At 42.6% G+C, this 18,458-nt stretch overlaps 1 protein-coding gene across 1 annotated transcript in view; it reads right to left on the minus strand.

The window, feature by feature from the left end:
• The window catches only part of uggt1 (UDP-glucose glycoprotein glucosyltransferase 1), a 62,357-nt gene that overhangs the window by 20,724 nt on the left and 23,175 nt on the right, over positions 1-18,458 (minus strand). Inside the window, exons 13-23 of the mRNA XM_056295335.1 lie at positions 17,152-17,302; positions 12,903-13,022; positions 12,471-12,556; positions 11,508-11,643; positions 6,767-6,898; positions 6,180-6,344; positions 5,222-5,342; positions 5,011-5,109; positions 4,044-4,138; positions 3,123-3,329; positions 2,577-2,708 (exon numbers count right to left, since the gene is read on the minus strand). Coding sequence (XP_056151310.1) covers positions 2,577-2,708; positions 3,123-3,329; positions 4,044-4,138; positions 5,011-5,109; positions 5,222-5,342; positions 6,180-6,344; positions 6,767-6,898; positions 11,508-11,643; positions 12,471-12,556; positions 12,903-13,022; positions 17,152-17,302 — 1,444 coding nt within the window. The remainder of the gene's footprint in view (positions 1-2,576; positions 2,709-3,122; positions 3,330-4,043; positions 4,139-5,010; positions 5,110-5,221; positions 5,343-6,179; positions 6,345-6,766; positions 6,899-11,507; positions 11,644-12,470; positions 12,557-12,902; positions 13,023-17,151; positions 17,303-18,458) is intronic.

The raw sequence follows: 18,458 nt of genomic DNA on the forward strand, positions 1-18,458 counted from the left end.
ATGCCATCATTTTCCTGCTTAACCATGCCTATGTCCACCTGGATAAGCCAGCAAGCTCTGTAAGAGTCATGTTCTTTGACTTTTCCAATGACTTCAACACCATCCGGCCAGCTCTACTGGGTGAGAAGCTGACAGCAATCCAGGTAGATGCCTCCCTTGTGTCCTGGATTGTTGACTGGTAGACCACAGTATATGCGCTTGCAATACTGTGTGTCAGACAGAGTGGTCAGCAACACTGGGGCTCCGCAGGGGACAGTCCTGTCTCCCTTCCTTTTCACCCTCTACACCACGGACTTCAACTACCACACAGAGTCCTGCCATCTTCAGAAGTTCTCTGATGACTCTGCTATAGTCGGATGCAGAATAATCTGCAGCTCAACGTGACTAAGACAAAGAAGCTGGTTGTTGACCTGAGGAGGGACATGACACGAGTGACCCCTGTCTTCATCCAGGGGGTCAGTGTGGACACTGGAATACTATAAGTACCTGGGGGTGTATATAGATAATAAACTGGACTGGGCTAAGAACACTGATGCCCTCTACAAGAAGGGACAGAGCCATCTCTACTTTTTGAGGAGGCTGAGGTCCTTCAACATCTGCCAGACAATGCTCAGGATATGGTATGAGTCTGTGGTGGCCAGTGCTCTCCTGTTTGCTGCTGTGTGTTGGGGCAGCAGGTTGAGGGTGGCGGATGCAAACAGGCTCAATAAACTGATCTGCAAGGCCGGTGACGTTGTGGGGTGGAACTGGATTCTCTGGCAGCAGTTTCTGAGAGGAGGATGCTGTTGAAATTACGTGCCATCATGGACAATGCCTCCCACCCACTCCATGACATGCTAGTTGGGCACAGAAGTACTTTTATTAATAGACTCATTCTGCCAAAAAGCATCACAGAGTGCCACAGGAGGTCACTCCTGCCCGTGGCCATCAAACTTTACAACTCCTCCCTCAAACTCAGACTGTCAGACACTCTGGGTTAATCGTCATTGGATTGGCCCTGTCGAGTTTTGTTTGTGCTGCTTGTCGTGTGCTGCTTGTCGGTAGTGCAGTATAGATAGGGTGTTATGTGCACCATGCTTGTTGATATATTTTGTTCATATTTCTATTTCTTATTTATCTTTTATTTCTGTTTGTTTCTGTTTCCATTTTCTATTTTCTTATCTTGTATCTTGTTAGTTTTTAGTTATTAGAGCGTGAGTGTCTGTAATAGAACTCAATTTCCCCTCGGGGATAAATAAAGTATTCTGATTCTGAGAAGTGGCTGGCAACTCCACATGTATCAGAGGAAGCATGTGGTAGTCTGCAGCCCTCCTCGGATCGGCAGAGGGGGTGGAGCAGCGACTGGGACGGCTCGGAAGCATGGGGTAATTGGCCAGATACAATTGGGGAGAAAAAAGAAAGGGGGGGATCCCCCCCCCCAAAAAAACAAAAAACAAACCAAAAAGGATACTGGCAGGTTCTTTTGACGGTGTGCGCGTGGGAAATTTCTGTGTTTGTAACACCATTTGGCCTGTATGAATATCCAATTATGACCTTTGGTCCTCATAATGTGCCTGCGATGTTTCAGTGCCTCATGGAACTGGTGGTAGCAGGTCTTGAAGGTTGTGCTGTCTATCTTGACGACGTTGATTTCAATGATATGTGGGATGAACAGATCCAGCATATCAGTGCTCTGTTTTGCCACTTGGCTGAGGCGCGCCTTACAGTAAACCTGGCAAAGTGAGTTTGTCAAAGCAACAGTGATGTATCTCAGCCAGGTGGTCGGACAGGGACAGGTTTGTCTGGTAGATGCGAAGCTTATAGCCATCATGCAGTATCTTGTGCTCGCTACCGTAAAAGAGTTGATGCAGTTTTAAGGTTTGGTAGGTTACGACCAAGCCTTTTGCAAGAACCTTTCAACTGTGCTTGCGCCTCTGACAGAGTTGTTGAAGGGCAAGGCTAAGTTTGTGTGGTCTTCAGTGTCAGGTGGCATTTGATAATGTAAAGACCCTTTTGTGTACTGCTCCAGTCCTGAGAGGGGGTGGACAGACCGGTCTGCCAGTTCTTGAAAAAGTTTAACTCATACCAAATAAACTATTCCACTACTGAGAAGGAAGCACTGGCCCTGGTTTGGACCCTCTGGCACTTTGAAGTTTATGTCAGTTTTGGAGGTGGCCACGTAGTGGTATACAAGGACCACAACCCCCTGACTTTCTTCTGCTCGTTGAGTTGTCTTGTTGTTGATGCAGTGGAATATGTTCCACCAGTCACACGGTTTGGACATCAGACATAGTAAAGGCAAGGATAACATTGTGGCGGATGCACTCTAATTTGGTTTTAATTAAGTCTCTTTTGTTAAAATCTCAACCTCGGTGTGTCCCCTGTTTGTTGTGGTCTAAGAGCCAGGTCATATCATGTGTGAAAGATTCATTCTCCAACAACATCTATAGTTGTCTGTATGGGTAATTGGGCCTCTTTCGCTCCTCAATTTTATTGACGTGTGTGCCTTTATATGTATATATATATATATATATATATATATATATGTGTGTGTGTGTGTGTGTGTGTGTGTGTGTGTGTGTGTGTGTGTGACCCACTCTTCCATTGCTGATGACTGCTCTCTGTCCCTTCTTCAGTTTGAGCACATCTCGACAGTAGGCGGCGTGGGATAGCAGGAAGTCAAACTTAGGCCCCTCATATGCACTCTTAAACAAAGAAACATCCATGCCCTGTGGGGGAAATTGGAAAGGAATGGGCAATGGATGGAATGAGAGGAGACAAACAGAGGATATGAAGTGAAGTAAATTCAATAACTTGGGTAATGTTTTGTGTCTGCTGAGAAAATGGACCTTAAAACCAAATGTTTAAACTCTAACAGCTGTGGCTAACATGGGGATAGTGACTCAATGCATCTATAATGATATCAGAGTGACCAGTATAAGAATATGTCTATGATCCTATCACAGTGGTACTTTGGGTGGTGCTCTCATCGAAAGGCCTTGGGCATAGACATTTGTCATTTGATTTACAGAAAATGTGTATTTTCTTGATGGGAAATATAATGAAATAACAATTTGTTTAAGTTCAGCTGTCAGTTTTGAGGCCTGAATTTCACATTAAATGAAGTTCTCTATTCCCCTCACCCCAACGGCAAACTCCCCGACATCCACTCCTTTCGCCAATGCTGTGGCAGTATCTTCCTTCGCCATCTTGGTGATAAAGTTCTTGGCGTTGTTTGCGGTCTGTGTCTGGACGGCTGCCCAGATGGCCCGGGCCACGCGACTTGTCTCAGTGGATGGGCTGGTGGATGGGTTGTTGATCATTCCGAGTCGGACATTGTTACTTGTTTTCTGTTGTACAGGAGGTAAAGGACCAAAATGCTCTAGTTTTAAGAACTTAACAAAAATAAAAAAGTACAGCTATTCTCATAACGTCAACTGGAGAAAAACAAACTATAGCAAAAGCAAACGCTTCCTGGGATACATTGTGGTATCAAACAGAGGTTCTCAGACAATTCTGTGTCACAGAACCCCCAAAGAGATGAACAAGCCCTCATTTAAATACATTTTTATTCAAGGGACCTACATCTGGAAACAACTCTGGTGCTGATGATATCTTGTTGTCATGCCAAACTGTCTATGCTGTGTGCAGAGGTGACAGGTAAAGCTTTAAGTACATTTTGTAATTTGACTAATTTCTATCGAATCAACTCTTATTTCTAAAATGGATTGGCATGAGGGCTCAAAATGACACTTATTGACTTTTAGTGACAGATCACTGTCTGGTGTAATTTATCATACACCTAAAAGCCTGATCTATTATTATGACACGTGATAATTAAGTTCTAGTATGACGTATCTTCTAATTTACTATAGTAGAAATGATGTAGTATGAGAGTTTTAGTTCATGTGTCAATATAGCTCTTAATCTAATCTCTCAATCCTAATCCTAGAATTTTAAATCTGCAATCGACAATGCACATACTATGCATGTAAACTTTCAACTAGTAATTCAGTAATGATATCTTAGTTTGACAGTACAAGGTGAGGTTTTTTTTTTTGTACCATGTGTCTGATGGCATCGTAGAGGAGCTGGCGTCCAGAAGGTTGGTCAAAGTCTCCTACCACCCAGAAGGTCACAGGACGGATGTAGCCATCATCTGTCGAACAACAACACAGAGACGGGAGTTGAAAGACAGTGTTAGGGTGGCGCTGCCATCAGCAGAAGTGACAATTGGCAGATGGAAAAGATCTATGTAGGTTGTAGGAGATCTATTCATTGTGGGTAGTCAGGGACATATATGCTATAAAAAAGTGTAGTTTGTTATAGATATCGACAAAAATGTTGTCACGCAGCTGCCTGTGCATTGCCTCCTATGAGTGTTGCTTGTGTGTGTATCGTGGAGTTTAGCACCCTGCCATTGTCTATGCTGCAAGTTCAATTTCCAGCACCCATTTTGCATTCTGCATGCAGCCAGGGCAAATGGCAAAATGGGCCGGGATCCAATCCTCTCAGAAAGATTGAAGAAACAATGATAAAATTCAACTATCCATGACCCAAGTCTTTTTTACTGCTTATATTTCAAACCTTACACACTATCAGCACATACATTGTTTAGTTACTCAATTAGTTCTCAGAAAAATGTAAAATGCTGTTCTGTGTAGGAAAAGGAGACATGGTGCAGCCACCAATGACATCAAAAATCCTTTTAGCAAGGTAGTTCAAACAAGGAAGATAATGAAAAAGGAGAGGACCAAAGGCATAAACATGGAGGAAAAGGAAGGGAAGATTACCATGCTTATTGGTAGCGGTCATCCCTGATCCAGGGAGATACAGATCAGAGGAGAAAATAAATAGGGAGAGGGGGAGGAGGAGGAAACAGAGAAGTAAACAGCCTTTAGGACTGAGAACAAATAAACTTTCCTCATGCTAGAAATACTAACCATTTAAAACTAGACACCTGTGTCCCAAACATGATTTGCTTTTAATATGAGGACCAAACTCCCTCATGAAGCTCTCTGACAGTCATACCTTTCTTAGTCATGTAGTTCATGCTGTTGGCCACAGCAGTGCTCTTCTCCTTGGTGTCTAGGGTCAGGAAGCGGGCATACTCATCCACAAAGTGGTTGTCTGCAGGCGGGGAAGGAAGCAGGGAGAGCGCATTTGGTCTGTGTCAACTGCCAATAATAGTAAGGCTTACAGCGACAATACTACATAAGTGTTTGTGTGAGTGCTTACTCACTGGTATCAGATAGGTCCAAGTATGTTCTGCTGGTGGACAGTACCCTGGGGTTTATGCGAGGAACAACATTGGGTTGGTTCATGATGAAGTCCACCACATCATGATCTGTGGCCAGCTCACCCTAGGGGGATACACATAATAGCGAAGACTTGAGATGTTGCACCGATCATAACCAAGAGGGTGTCCTTCACTCTATTTATCAGAATCAGAATCAGAATACTGTATTCATCCCTGAGGGGAAATTGGGTACAACAGCCACACTTAGTGCTCAGCAGTGCCTTGCACCACTAAGGTCAGTTTCACACCCATAACTGACCATTTGCAACATAATAATTTACACAGCAATCCACCACTCAGTGCTCAACAAACCCCTCCACCACCCCAGAGCAAAGGAGAGCAACTTTGATAAGAATAAATGAGGGGAATTAGAAAATAAAAAAGGGTTGAATTTTGTGAAAGACCACACTTTCAACTCAAGAAAGAGAACTGTCAACAAGCACAAATAAATCTGCTCAAAGCTAAGTTAGCAACAGTTAGCTTATTCTACTTTTTGTTGATGTGACCTTGAAGTTTAAACGAAACTTTAATGGCAGTTGAGCACTTCTTAAAAGTTTGTCAGACAGCAACAGAAACTCTGGGACGCAGGTCTCGCAGATGGTCAGTCATGACAAAGACCACTTTCTCAGGTAAATATGCAACAAGTGACCAATGCATTAGTGCTAAGAGAAAAGATTTCCCCCATGTAGTATAAAACATTTTAAATAAAAAATACAAAATCAACTTGCTAACTAGCCCCCCTGCCAATTTACCACAGGAGCTGGCAGTGTTAATTAAACCATAATGAAGAAATGATACTGTAAAACAAAATTATAATACAGTGAAGCTTACTCTCCCATTCCTAATGCCAAGACTGTGTATGTATGTGTGTGTGTATATGCGAATACACATATTGACTAACCAGATAAACGGCTCTCTGGTAGAAGGAGGTGGTTTCCAGTATCTTGTGCATGGTGACTGCCTCCAGCTCATCTGGGTCCAGCTGCTCTCGCTGGTAAGGCATGCCATTGTACATCACCACTGGCAAGGGGCCCACACCTGTCTGCTCATAGTAACCTCGCCCTTCCTGGAAGCAGGAGAAAGATGGAGCTTATTTTGCATCCAGAGATATTTAGTTTGACTTAAGAATTTAAAAGCTTCTCTGTATTTCTCTCTCTCTCCCCTCTCGCACTGCCAGAGAGTCTGATGAAAACAGAGTACGGGTCACAAGACAGTGATGAAAATTTGTTGCGGCATGGTGTTGTTTACTGTGCTAAACAGCAATAAAAGAGAACATGGATCCGAGAAAGGTGCTGGCAGCTGGTAACACGATGAGATCAACACAAAGCAGGGAGCCAAACAACTCTCTCTATCCTATATAAAATAATTTCCTTCCATCAGTTTCAACCGAAGCATCATCGGGGGAAAGGCTGTCAAACTGAAATGGTTCAAACAGGATGCAGTGAGCGATGTTTTGATGAGACCTTGTTTGCCCCTGCCTCCCCTCACCTTCCTGTTGTTGTCGTAGCTGGAGTCAGCTCCCAGGATACTGCCGACCTCCACATAGGGAAACCTCTTCTCCAGCACCTTCACCACATCCCCAATGCTCAGCTGTCTACCAATGGGCACCCGGTTGAACATCTGGAGGAGGGACAGAGACAGATGGGGGGAGAGGGAAGCTGAATAAAAGTAACAAAAGGTAACCCCCCCCCCCCCGGCCAAGAGCAAGTTTGTTCTTCGTACATTTGAGGGAAAAATGTATGCGATAAAACCTTGCCAATCTATGCATATGTACTTAAATAGCCTCAGAATAAAAGGTGATAAACTCACTTGAATTGTCTGATTAATAAAATCATAATAAAAACTATCCATAATGTTATTCTCTATCAACCACCCCCCGTCCCATAGCAAACATTAGGTACAAACTCCTGGTACATGTCGATAATCTTAAACTATAACTTAAATTTATACATATTCTAACTGTGTCTAAATGCATCAAGCCTCATGTGACAATAACAATAATAATAATAATAAAGCAATAATAATATTAAAAACTGCTATGGTAATAATAATGATAATCTGATACTATGGCTGGGCAATACTGACAAAATCAAACATCCTAATTTTTTTGACTGAGTACCTTGATATCGATAATTGTGACAATATTTTGGGGATGAGTATTGGTGCCTTCATAAGATATTGACACACTAAAAATTCTGAGAAATGATCATTAGTAATGTGGATATGGCCAAGCAGGTTTCAATGTTCCTTTCAATCAGCTAAAACAGTCTGAAAATTTTATCACTTGACAGCAACGCAACCTTTAACACTAGAATGACCAAGACGGTCATTATGACCATTTTGGATTTTCAAAGTTTAATAGCTTTGTGAAAAAAAAACCTGCCACTCCCTGATGAATGCTCCTCAAATTGCATATATTTGAAGTTTTAGATCAATTGCACAAAAAAAAGTTGTAAGATCTACCTAAAACGACCATGACCGGTCAAATGACCGCATGTAATTTGTGTGTGATCGTGCACATCATGTCACTATTTATGACGTGTGTTGGTCGCATCATTTCCTTCGCAAAGTTCATTACTCTGTCCTAGAAACACACTAGCGTTCTCCAGTACACAGTAATAGTCTAAACTTGATTTTTATTATTGCCAACATGTCTAGGTACAGATGCCATTTCAGACGCACCATGACTACCACTGAGGCATTGCAGTATTTACAGGCGTTGGACAGCGGCCATTTTAAATTGTTTGAAAAATAGTATAATAGTTGTTAAAATGTTAATTTTGGTGTCAGTCGTTTCTTAACAGACATACTAACATATGTAATGCATTAATATCTCAATTGGGTATTTATCTTGATAGAATATAGAGTTTAAAAACCGTGGGTGGTCATTTTGATGGCCCATGGTCATTCTAGTAGTTTTTAAGTCCCGGTCGTTGTTTGGGATTGTTTCAATATTTATTTTCAGTTCTTTTTTTTAACATTTCAGGTTTTATAGGCCTTATTACGTTTGTCAGATTAGCAATATGTGTTTTCCGTTTTGTTTTGCAGGTAATATTTTCACTTTTTCAATTTTGCTAATCAAGATCGACCATGTCTCTCTGAAGTTTAAACTGTTTAAAAATAGTATTATAGTTGTTAAAATGTTAATTTTGGTGTCAGTCGTTTCCTAACAGTCATACTAACATATTGTAGCGAATTCGGGGGATAACGCAACCACAGGAACTGCTGCGGCTGGGAAGCGAACCTGTATCGCCCGCACCGCAGGAGACGTCGCTAACCGCTCGACTAAAGGGTCAGACCCGCGAGCCAGCGGCCAGCGTGTCTTCTTATCCATGCACGTTACACTACCCCCCTCCTTCGGGAAGCGCGTCCCCGCGCTTAAGCATATCAGCTCCTTCACGCCTCAGGGCGCATACGCTTCCGATGGCCTTACGGTCGCTCATCCCACTTCTGACACCAATGTAGCAAATTCGGGGGACAATGCAACCACAGGAACTGCCGCGGCCGGGAAGCGAACCCGTATCGCCCGCACCGCAGGAGGCATCGCTAACCGCTCGACTAAAGGGTCAGACCCACGAGCCAGCAGCCAGCGTGTCTTCTTATCCATGCACGTTACAATATGTAATGCATTAATATCTCAATTGGGTATTTATCTTAACAGAATATAGAGTTTAAAAATTGGCCGTCATTTTGACCGCATGGTTGTTTTAGGTAGGAGTGAAATCCCGGTCATTTCAGTGTTAAGGCCAGGGAATACAAAAATTTAAATTATATCATGATACGACAATAACCAAAATCCAAGACAATATCTAATCTTATATCACAATACTGATGTTATATCCCATTCATATATTGCCCACCTTTATCTGATACTTATGAATCCCTTACAATTATCCGTTTTTGCATGCCATCCTCTAGGGCAGGGGTGGGCAAACTACAGCCCATGGGCCACATACGGGCTGTTTAAATTAATACTATAATTAATTTAAATGATTGGTATTCACGATTTTTCCCCCTGCAATACATTATGGTTGGTTCCACTAGATGGTGTGCTGCAAATACAACCAGCCTTCTCTAATGTAGAGGTGAAGAGTCACTCATCTCTTCACCTGACCTGACCTTCACTTTTGCCTCTTGCATTGAGCATCAGAGCATGCAGCAATCACCTACTTTCACAAAATGAGCGGACCAAAGAAGCGAAAAGTCGACAGCGAGAGCCGGATTTTTAAGAAAGAGTGGACAGCAAAATATTTTTTTCACTGAAGTCTGATCAAAGGCCATATGTCTGATTTGTCAAGAAAATGTCGCGGAATTCAAGGAATACAATATCAGCAGACACTTTTCCACCAAGCATGCTAACTACTAGCAATTTGTCATCCCAAGAAAGGGCGAGTACAGTTTCGAGGTTAGCAGCCAATTTACAGGCTCAGCAAAATATTTTTACCCGACAGTCTACAATTCAGGAGTTCAGCACAAAGGCAAGTTATCTACTGCCATATAATATTAGTGAAAGCAAGCAAGCCTTTCTCTGAAGGAGAGTTTTTGAAGGAATGTATGGTGGAGACAGCAAGTCTTCTGTGTCCAGAGAGCAAAAGCAAATTTTAAAACATAAGCTTATTGCGCAGAACAGTGACTCGCCGTATAGAACTAATTGACGAAGATTTGGTTTGTGAGTTAATCAAGAAAGCAGAGTCCTTTAAGTTTTATTCGTTAGCACTAGATGAAAGCAGTGCCATAAAGGACACTGCACACCTCTTAATTTTTGTCAGAGGAATTAATGACAATTTTGAAATCACAGAGGAGTTTTTATCCAGGGAGTCCATAAAAGGCGCAACGAGAGGATCGGATTATACGACAGGGTGTCTGGTTCCATTGAGAGGCTGAAGCTACCTTGGTGCAAACTGGCAAATGTCACCACAGATGAATCGCCAAATTTAACAGGAACAAACATCTGACTGCTGAAAAGAATCCAGGACAAGGGGAAAGAAGAGGATCCTGAGTTGGAGGTAATTTTCCTACATTGTATTATCCACCAGTAAGCCCTGTGCAACACTGTATTGAAGCTTGATCACGTAGTAAAGCCAGTCGTAAAACTTGTGAACTTCATACGGGCGAGTCATCATCAGTTCATTAAATTCCTTGAAGAAAGTGATGCTGACCATTATGACTTACTTTATCACTCCAATGTCCGTTGGTTAAGTTTGGGGAAAGTGTGGCAGTGAGTGTGACAGCTCAGAGGGGAGATCTGCTCATTTTTGGAGTCAATGGGGAAAGCTGACGATTTTCCTGAGCTGAGTGACGCAGACTGGCTTTGCGATTTTGCGTTCGCTGTGGACATTTCGGCACACATGAACGAGCTGAACGTGAAGCTACAAGGGAAGGATGTATTTGTGCATGAACAAACGTAAAAGCTTTCAAAGCCAAGTTAACTTTGTTCTCAAGGCAAGTAATGAACAAATCATTCACTCATTTCCCAACACTAGCGATGTTGGAAGAGGCGCCTCAGCATGCAAAGAAATGCAGCAAATCACTGAACGATCTGGACGGAGAATTCTGTCATTGATTCTCTGATTTTGAAAAGATTGAGAAGTCACTGCAGCTTACGTCATGTCCCCTGTCACTCGACTATGAGACAGCACCACAGGAACTGCAGTTGGAGCTGCTTGACCTCCAGTGCAACTCTGTCTTGAAGGAGAAGTTCAACTCCGTCAAACTGGATGAGTTTTATGCCTCACTGAACAAGACCAAGTTTTCAAACATCCGACAGATGGCACAGAAGATGCTGGTGTTATTTGGCTCTACCTATGTGTGTGAGCAAACGTTCAGTGTGATGAACATCAACAAAGCACGTCACAGAGCCAGCTTACTGATGAACACTTTAGCTGTCCTGCGAATTGCCACAACAAAATTCACACCGGACTTTGATGCGTTTGCAAAAAAGGGTGACCAGCAACACTGTTCCCATTAAATCAAGCACTCGGGGGTGAGTTTATTTTCATTACATTTTGGTAAACAGATTTCACATTCATGGAATTTATGGTAGTTAATTTCCCCCCCTTATGAACTAGTATTAGTGGTCCGTCTTTCAATTTCTAAAACCCAGTGTGGCCCTTGAGCCAAAAAGTTTGCCTGCCCCTGCTCTAGGGGACAATAGACTGTTTCATTGGGATATCTGTTATTACAAGGGGAAAATCAGCCCTTGACACAGAGCTGTGACAGGTCCACTTACCGTCACAACTGCTTCGAAGGCATTCTGACTGTCCACCTCATCACTGATGTAGTTGTAGGCGCGGACCAGAGCCACACCTGCGTCCTGCATGCCATCTATGTCATCCTCATCAGACACCACAAACACCAGTCCTATCCTATAAAACATAACCCCCCCCACACACACACACACACACTTGTCAAGTCTTCACAGCAGTTCAAGCTTACTTTGACTATACACATACCACATGATTAAAATGTGGCGATGCACATACGGTCTGCTTAATCAGTATTCAGACAGACTGATCATTTCAAGATGCCATGCAAAGGGAGGTACTGAAGGTCCTCTATGCCCTACCTGACAAACTATGCATAGCATTTGCATTGCAGATCAATATTTTATTTCCCCAATTTCATTGAAACAGCAGAAATTCAGCATTTTAATTAAACAATGGTCTTAGAAGGGAAACCAACAATGCAACCCACTTACTAACAGAGTATTGCTACAATCACATACAGTGATGTAATGGTGAACAAACATCAAGTAGAGTAAACTGTAGACTGTGATTCCTACTGAGTTTTTCAGAATGAAGAAAAGTACAGTATGTCTTGTACTATAGTATGCAACCAGACATTATAATTCAAAACGACCTGACACTATATCCAATACTATAAATTACGAATTCATGACAAATTTATATTATCTACCTTTTGTTATTAAAATCTTCAATAACGCAATGTTTCTTTTCTTTTCTTACTCTCCATTTGATCTATTCTTATCTATTTTCTGCTACTGCAATGACCCAATTTATTCCCAGGGATCATTACAGTTTCATCTAAGCTAATCTAATTAAAGATTTATATCAGTTTTGTAATGACAGGGAGACTCCATTTCATCACTAACAAGGTGGGTAAATTTAGGTTTTGCTGTGATTACCCTTCACTGCATCCCTGACCCCAGAGACAAACATACAACACAACACACCTGAGTGGGACGTTGTTTGTGTAGAACATCTCTGCTACACTCATTAGCTCACCAGAGTTTTCTTGGGTTGGGTCTAGAATAATTACCTGTGACATAGACAGACATGTGCACGTGCGCATGCATGCGGGCACACACACACACACACACACACACACACACACACACACACACACACACACACACACACACACACACACACACCAATAAAACTGAGCCTATGCAGGAATGAATGTAAACATTTTCTTTTGATGTCTACAACTTTCAATTTCATATTAATGTTAAATCCAAATTCACTTGCAAGCAGATGCCATGTCAATTCAACCTTTTTATGGGCTAAAACAATCACACAAACACAGAGGTATGGTTATGTTTAGCACAAATTCAGACCCATTTGGATTGCTGAGGGGCTGATTATGCTGCACGTGGACGTACCAGATTGTTGAAGTTCTTGCGGATCTGCCTGATGACTCCAGGGAAGGTCGGCCTGAGCAGCTCCTGCACATTGTGGGGCCATGAGCTGTACTTATGGTCTGTCTCCAAATTGTTTATCCACTGCATAGGCAGAAATGGGGACGAGAAGAGAACACGTTGTAATCATTTCGAGTGCAGCCTGAAATGCTGTCACCAACATGTTTCCAACAACTTTTTTTACCCATTTGAATTCCCATACTTTCCCCTGAGTTTAATTTCTAAACCGCAGTTGAGGACTTGAATACTTGATTTCTGAACTGGAGTTGAATGTCTGTGCCAAACCTGACGAAATGCCGTTGGTGAGTGTCAAGTAGGCTGTTTAACTCTCTGGCTAGAGGTCTGTCCTTCAAACAAGTAAATACATGTGAAATAACAGTAGATTAAAACTAAGTGTAATAATTTGTCCACAATTCCAATGACCCAATGATTAATGTTATTTTCAAGGGTTATTTGTAACAACTTTCTAGACTCACAAAAAAACAACAACCCTATGCTAAGATGTATTCATATACCTTGTGTTTTATAAATAGACGGTGGAGGTTATATTCCGGCTGCTGTAAGACGTTTGGATGTTGAAGACAGAAATTACAGTTGTAAGGCTTCAGAAAAGGTTTTAATAAGTTTTAATGATTTCCAGGGTTATAATGACGTTTGCAGACTGCTCAGGGGTCTAAGAGAGTCCCAGGGAGTTTCTTAACAGATGCATAATAGTATAAATTTCATATCATTTAACTTAACAGATGTTATTTTTTACTATTGTGGAGTTTATCCTTCTATTCCTATGCATTTATGTTTTTTGGTGCCTTTTTGTTGAACTTATTTTTCCCCAGTATGTTTTCTACTTTCACCGTTAAAGCCCTTTGTAAACTTAGTATTTAAAGAATGCTACTTAACGTTTCTTATAATTACAATTTTTATAATAACTGCCATCATCATCATCTGTGCTACTGTTGGGTGATGGAGAAGGAGAGCGGGGAAGACATGTGCAGAGGTAGCGGAAGAGGAGGAAGGGTAGGAGTGTAGAGGTGAGAGTCGGAACTTTGGATGTTGGCACTACGACTGGTAAAGGGAGAGAGCTGGCCGATATGATGGAGAGAAGAAAGGTAGGTATACTGTGTGTGCAAGAGACCAGGTGGAAGGGGAGTAAGGCCAGGATCATCGGAGAAGGGTTTAAACTCTTCTACCATGGTGTGAATGGAAGGAGAAATGGAGTAGGTGTAATTCTGAAGCAAGAGTATGTCAAGAGTGTGCTGGAAGTGGAGAGTGTCAGACAGATTGATGAGTATGAAGCTGGAAATCGAAGGTGTGATGATGAATGTTATCAGCGCATATGCCCCGCAAGTTGGATGTGAGACGGAAGAGAAAGAAAAATTCTGGAGTGAGTTGGATGAAGTGGTGGAGAGTGTACCCAAGGAGGAGAGAGTGGTGATTGGAGCGGACTTCAATGGGCATGTTGGTGAAGGGAACAGAGGTGATGGGCAGGTATGGTGTTAAGGAGAGGAATGAGGAAGGACAGATGGTGGTGGATTTTGCGAAAAGGATGGAAATGGCTGTGGTGAATACATATTTCAAGAAGAGGGAGGAACACAGGGTGACGTATAAGAGTGGAGAAAAGTGCACACAGGTGGACTATATCTTATCCAGGAGGCATGATCTGAAAGGGAATGGAGACTGCAAGGTGGTGACAGGGGAGAACGTAGCTAGGCAGCACATGATGGTGGTCTGTAGGATGACTTTGGAGACCAAGAAGAGGGAGAGAGTAAAGGCAGAGCCAAGGATCAAATGGTGGAAGTTGAAGAAGGAAGACTGTTGTGTGGAGTTCAGGGAGGAGTTAAGACAGGCACTGGGTGGTAGTGAAGGATTGCTGGATGGCTGGGAAACTACTGCAGAAATAGTGAGGAGACAGCTAGGAAGGTCCTTGGTGTGTCATCTGGACAGAGGAAGGATGACAAAGAGACTTGGTGGTGGAATGAGGAAGTACAGCAAAGTATACAGAAGAAGAGGTTGGCAAAGAAGAAGTGGGATAGTCAGAGATGAAGAAAGTAGACAGAGTACAAGGAGATGAAGCATAAAGCAAAGAGAGAGGCGGCAAAGGAAAAGGTGTATGGTGAGTTGTATGAGAGGTTAGACACCAAGGAAGGTGAGAAGGACTTATATCGACTGGCTAGACAGAAGGACCGAGCTGGTGAAGAGGTGCAGCAGGTTAGGGTGATCAAGGATAGAGGTGGAAATGTGCTGACAAGCAAGGACAGTGTGTTGAGAAGGTGGAAGGAGTACTTTGAGGGGCTGATGAATGAAGAAAATGATAGTGAGAGAAGGTTGGATGATATGGGGATAGTGAATCAGGAAGTGTGATGGATTAGTAAAGAGGAAGTGAGGGCAGCTATGATGAGGATGAAAAGTGGAAAAGCGGTTGGTCCTGATGACATACCTGTGGAGGCATGGAGGTGTTTAGGAGAGATGGCAGTTGAGTTTTTAACTAAATTGTTTAACACAATCTTGGAAAGTGAGAGGATGTCTGAGGAGTGGAGAAGAAGTGTACTGGTACCGATTTTCAAGAATAAGGGCAATGTGCAGAACTGTAGCAACTACAGAGGTATGAAGTTGATTAGCCACAGCATGAAGATAAGAGAAAGAGTTGTGGAAGTTAGGTTAAGAGGAGAGGTGATGATTAGCGAGCAGCAGTATGGTTTCATGCCACAAAAGAGCACTACAGAAGTATAGAGAATGTCAGAAGGAGTTACATTGTGCCTTTGTGGATTTAGAGAAAGCATATGACAAGGTGCCGAGAGAGGAGGTGTGGTATTGTATGAGGAAGTCGGCAGTGGCAGAGAAGTATGTAAGAGTGGTGAAGGATTATGTATGAGGGCAGTGTGACAGTGTTGACGTGTGCGGTTGGAAAAATAGATGGGTTCAAGGTGGAGGTTCGATTACATCAAGGATCGGTTCTGAGCCCTTTCTTGTTTGCAATGGTGGTGGACAGGTTGATGGATGAGATCAGGCAGGAGTCTCCGTGGACTACGATGTTCGCGGATGACATTGTGATCTGTAGCGAGAGTAGGGTGCAAGTTGAGGAGAGCCCGGAGAAGTGGAGGTATGCAGTGGAGAGAAGAGGAATGAAAGTCAGTAGGAGCAAGATGGAATACTTATGCATGAATGAGAGGGAGCACAGCGGAATGGTGAGGATGCAAGGAGTAGAGGTGATGAAGGCGTATGAGTTAAAATATTTGGGGTCAACTGTTCAAAGTAATGCAGAGTGCAGAAGAGAGGTGAAGAAGAGTGTGCAGGCAGGGTGCAGTGGGTGGAGAAGAGTGTCAGGAGTGATTTGCGACAGAAGGGTACCAGCAAGAGTTAAAGGGAAGGTTTAAAAGATGGTAGTGAGACCAGCTATGTCATATGATTTGGAGACAGTGTCACTGACGAAAAGACAGGAGGCAGAGCTGGAGGTGGCAGAGTTGACGATGCGAAGATTTTCACTGGGAGTGACAAAGAAGGACAGGATTAGGAATGAGTATATTAGAGGGACAGCTCAGGTTGGACGGTTTGGAGACAAAGCAAGAGAGGCAAGACTGAGATGGTTTGGACATGTGCGGAGAAGAGATGCTGGGTATATTGGGAGCAGGATGCTGAATATGGAGCTGCCAGGGAAAAGGAAAAGAGGAAGGCCAAAGAAGAGGTTTATGGATGTGGTGAAGGGAGGACATGCAGGTGGCTGGTGTGACAGAGGAAGATGCAGAGGACAGGAAGAGATGGAAATGGATGATCCATTGTGGTGACCCCTAATGGAAGCAGCCAAAAGTAGTAGTAGATGATCATCATTATGATTATGTTTAATTAACATTATTATTATAATTATTTATATTGATAGATTCCATTGGCCAATTTCCTATATACTATGTTCTACAATTCTATACTAGATTGACTACAAAATTTTTCAAGACCTGGAGTTTGTGGTCTAATATGCTTGGTTTTCTGTGTCATGAAAAGTTTTGGGATACCACAATGCAGAGGACCATGTAAAATTTTGATTCAAGAAAAGAGAAAAAAAAACACTTAATAAGTGAGGGTTCTAACAGCAGTGATTTGTTTTTTGCGGCTTTTTTGTATAAGAAAAGGAAAAAGAATGAGAAACAGGAGGAGGAGACTGTCGTTCGGGAAGGGTGATTTTTTTTTTATGCACGCGAGTGCTGTCAAATTTGTCTCTTCTCACATTGATTGCTGGGTTGCGGATGTCAACGGCGTAGTCTGAGTCGGATGGCTGGACATTGAGCTTCAGGATGTCGTGTATGTAGGGAGTCTCAATTAGGAGGGAGCGCAGGCCTTCCATCACCCTGGCCTCGCCGCGCAGCACTTCAAATACACTGGGGTGGTGAAGGAGGAAAGTATGTTTGTGAGTCTGTGTCTCTGCATATATTTCTGAGTTTGAGAGCGATAGTGGCGACATACTGAGTGCAAATGTTTGATTATGGGATCTGTTAAGAAAGTATGTGTGTGTTTTTTGTGCGGATCTGAGAGAGCCAGAATGTATGCATCAACATAGGCCTAAATGTAAATGAATAACATATAGGCATTAAAAGTGTGTGTGTGAGTGAGTGAGTGAGTGAGTGAGTGAGTGAGTGAGTGAGTGAGTGAGTGAGTGAGTCAGTGAGTCAGTGAGTCAGTGAGCGAGACAGAGAGAAAGAGAAAGACAGGGCAAGTGAAAGAGAGAGAGACAGAGCGAAAGAGAGAGAGAGAGAGGGAGAGGGAGAGAGAGACAGACAGACAGACAGACAGACAGACAGACAGACAGACAGACAGAGCGAGTGAAAGAGAGACAGAGCAAAGGGAGAGCGAGAGTGTTTGTGTGAGTCAGGGTGAGCTAGAAGCACCAAAGTATGTTTGATTGTAAATGTTTGATTGTAAATTTTTTAACTTATTTTTAGCTTTTGGTCTTCATGTGTGTATATCTTATACTGTGTTTGCTGTGTTTGTCTGTGTCTGTCTTGCAATGTTTGGTGAAGCCACAGCCCTCATTTCATTTTTAACATGTGCCTGCACATTGTTTTAATGACAATAAAATTGAATTGAATTGAATTGATTATAAGATGTGGATGTGTGGGGGTTACATGTGTATGTGTGTACATGCGAGTGTGGATGTGTGTACCAGAGTGCGTGAGAAAGAAAACAGCCGCTTGTGGGCAAATGTAAATGTTTGATTAAAAGCTGTAATTGTGCATGTGGGAGTGTTTGAGTGTGCCAGAAACAGACTGTAAGAGAGAATCAACCACTGTCTGAACGTAAATGTTACATTATTGGCTGTTAATGTACATGTGTGGGTTTGTACATATTCATCACCACGACACAAAGATGTAGTGCAAACGTGACTTACTGCTAATATACTATGTATATGATCATGCCCCCGTGTGGTGTGTCTGCCTATGCGTGTGTGTGTGTGTGTGTGTGTGTATACAGGCATCTGCATATGTATATATATTCTGTGCGGTGTGTTTTTGACTGGCTTTTCGTACACACATTTGC

Source organism: Lampris incognitus, chromosome 16 (assembly GCF_029633865.1).
Source record: "Lampris incognitus isolate fLamInc1 chromosome 16, fLamInc1.hap2, whole genome shotgun sequence".
In the NCBI taxonomy this organism is placed as follows: Eukaryota; Metazoa; Chordata; class Actinopteri; order Lampriformes; family Lampridae; genus Lampris; species Lampris incognitus.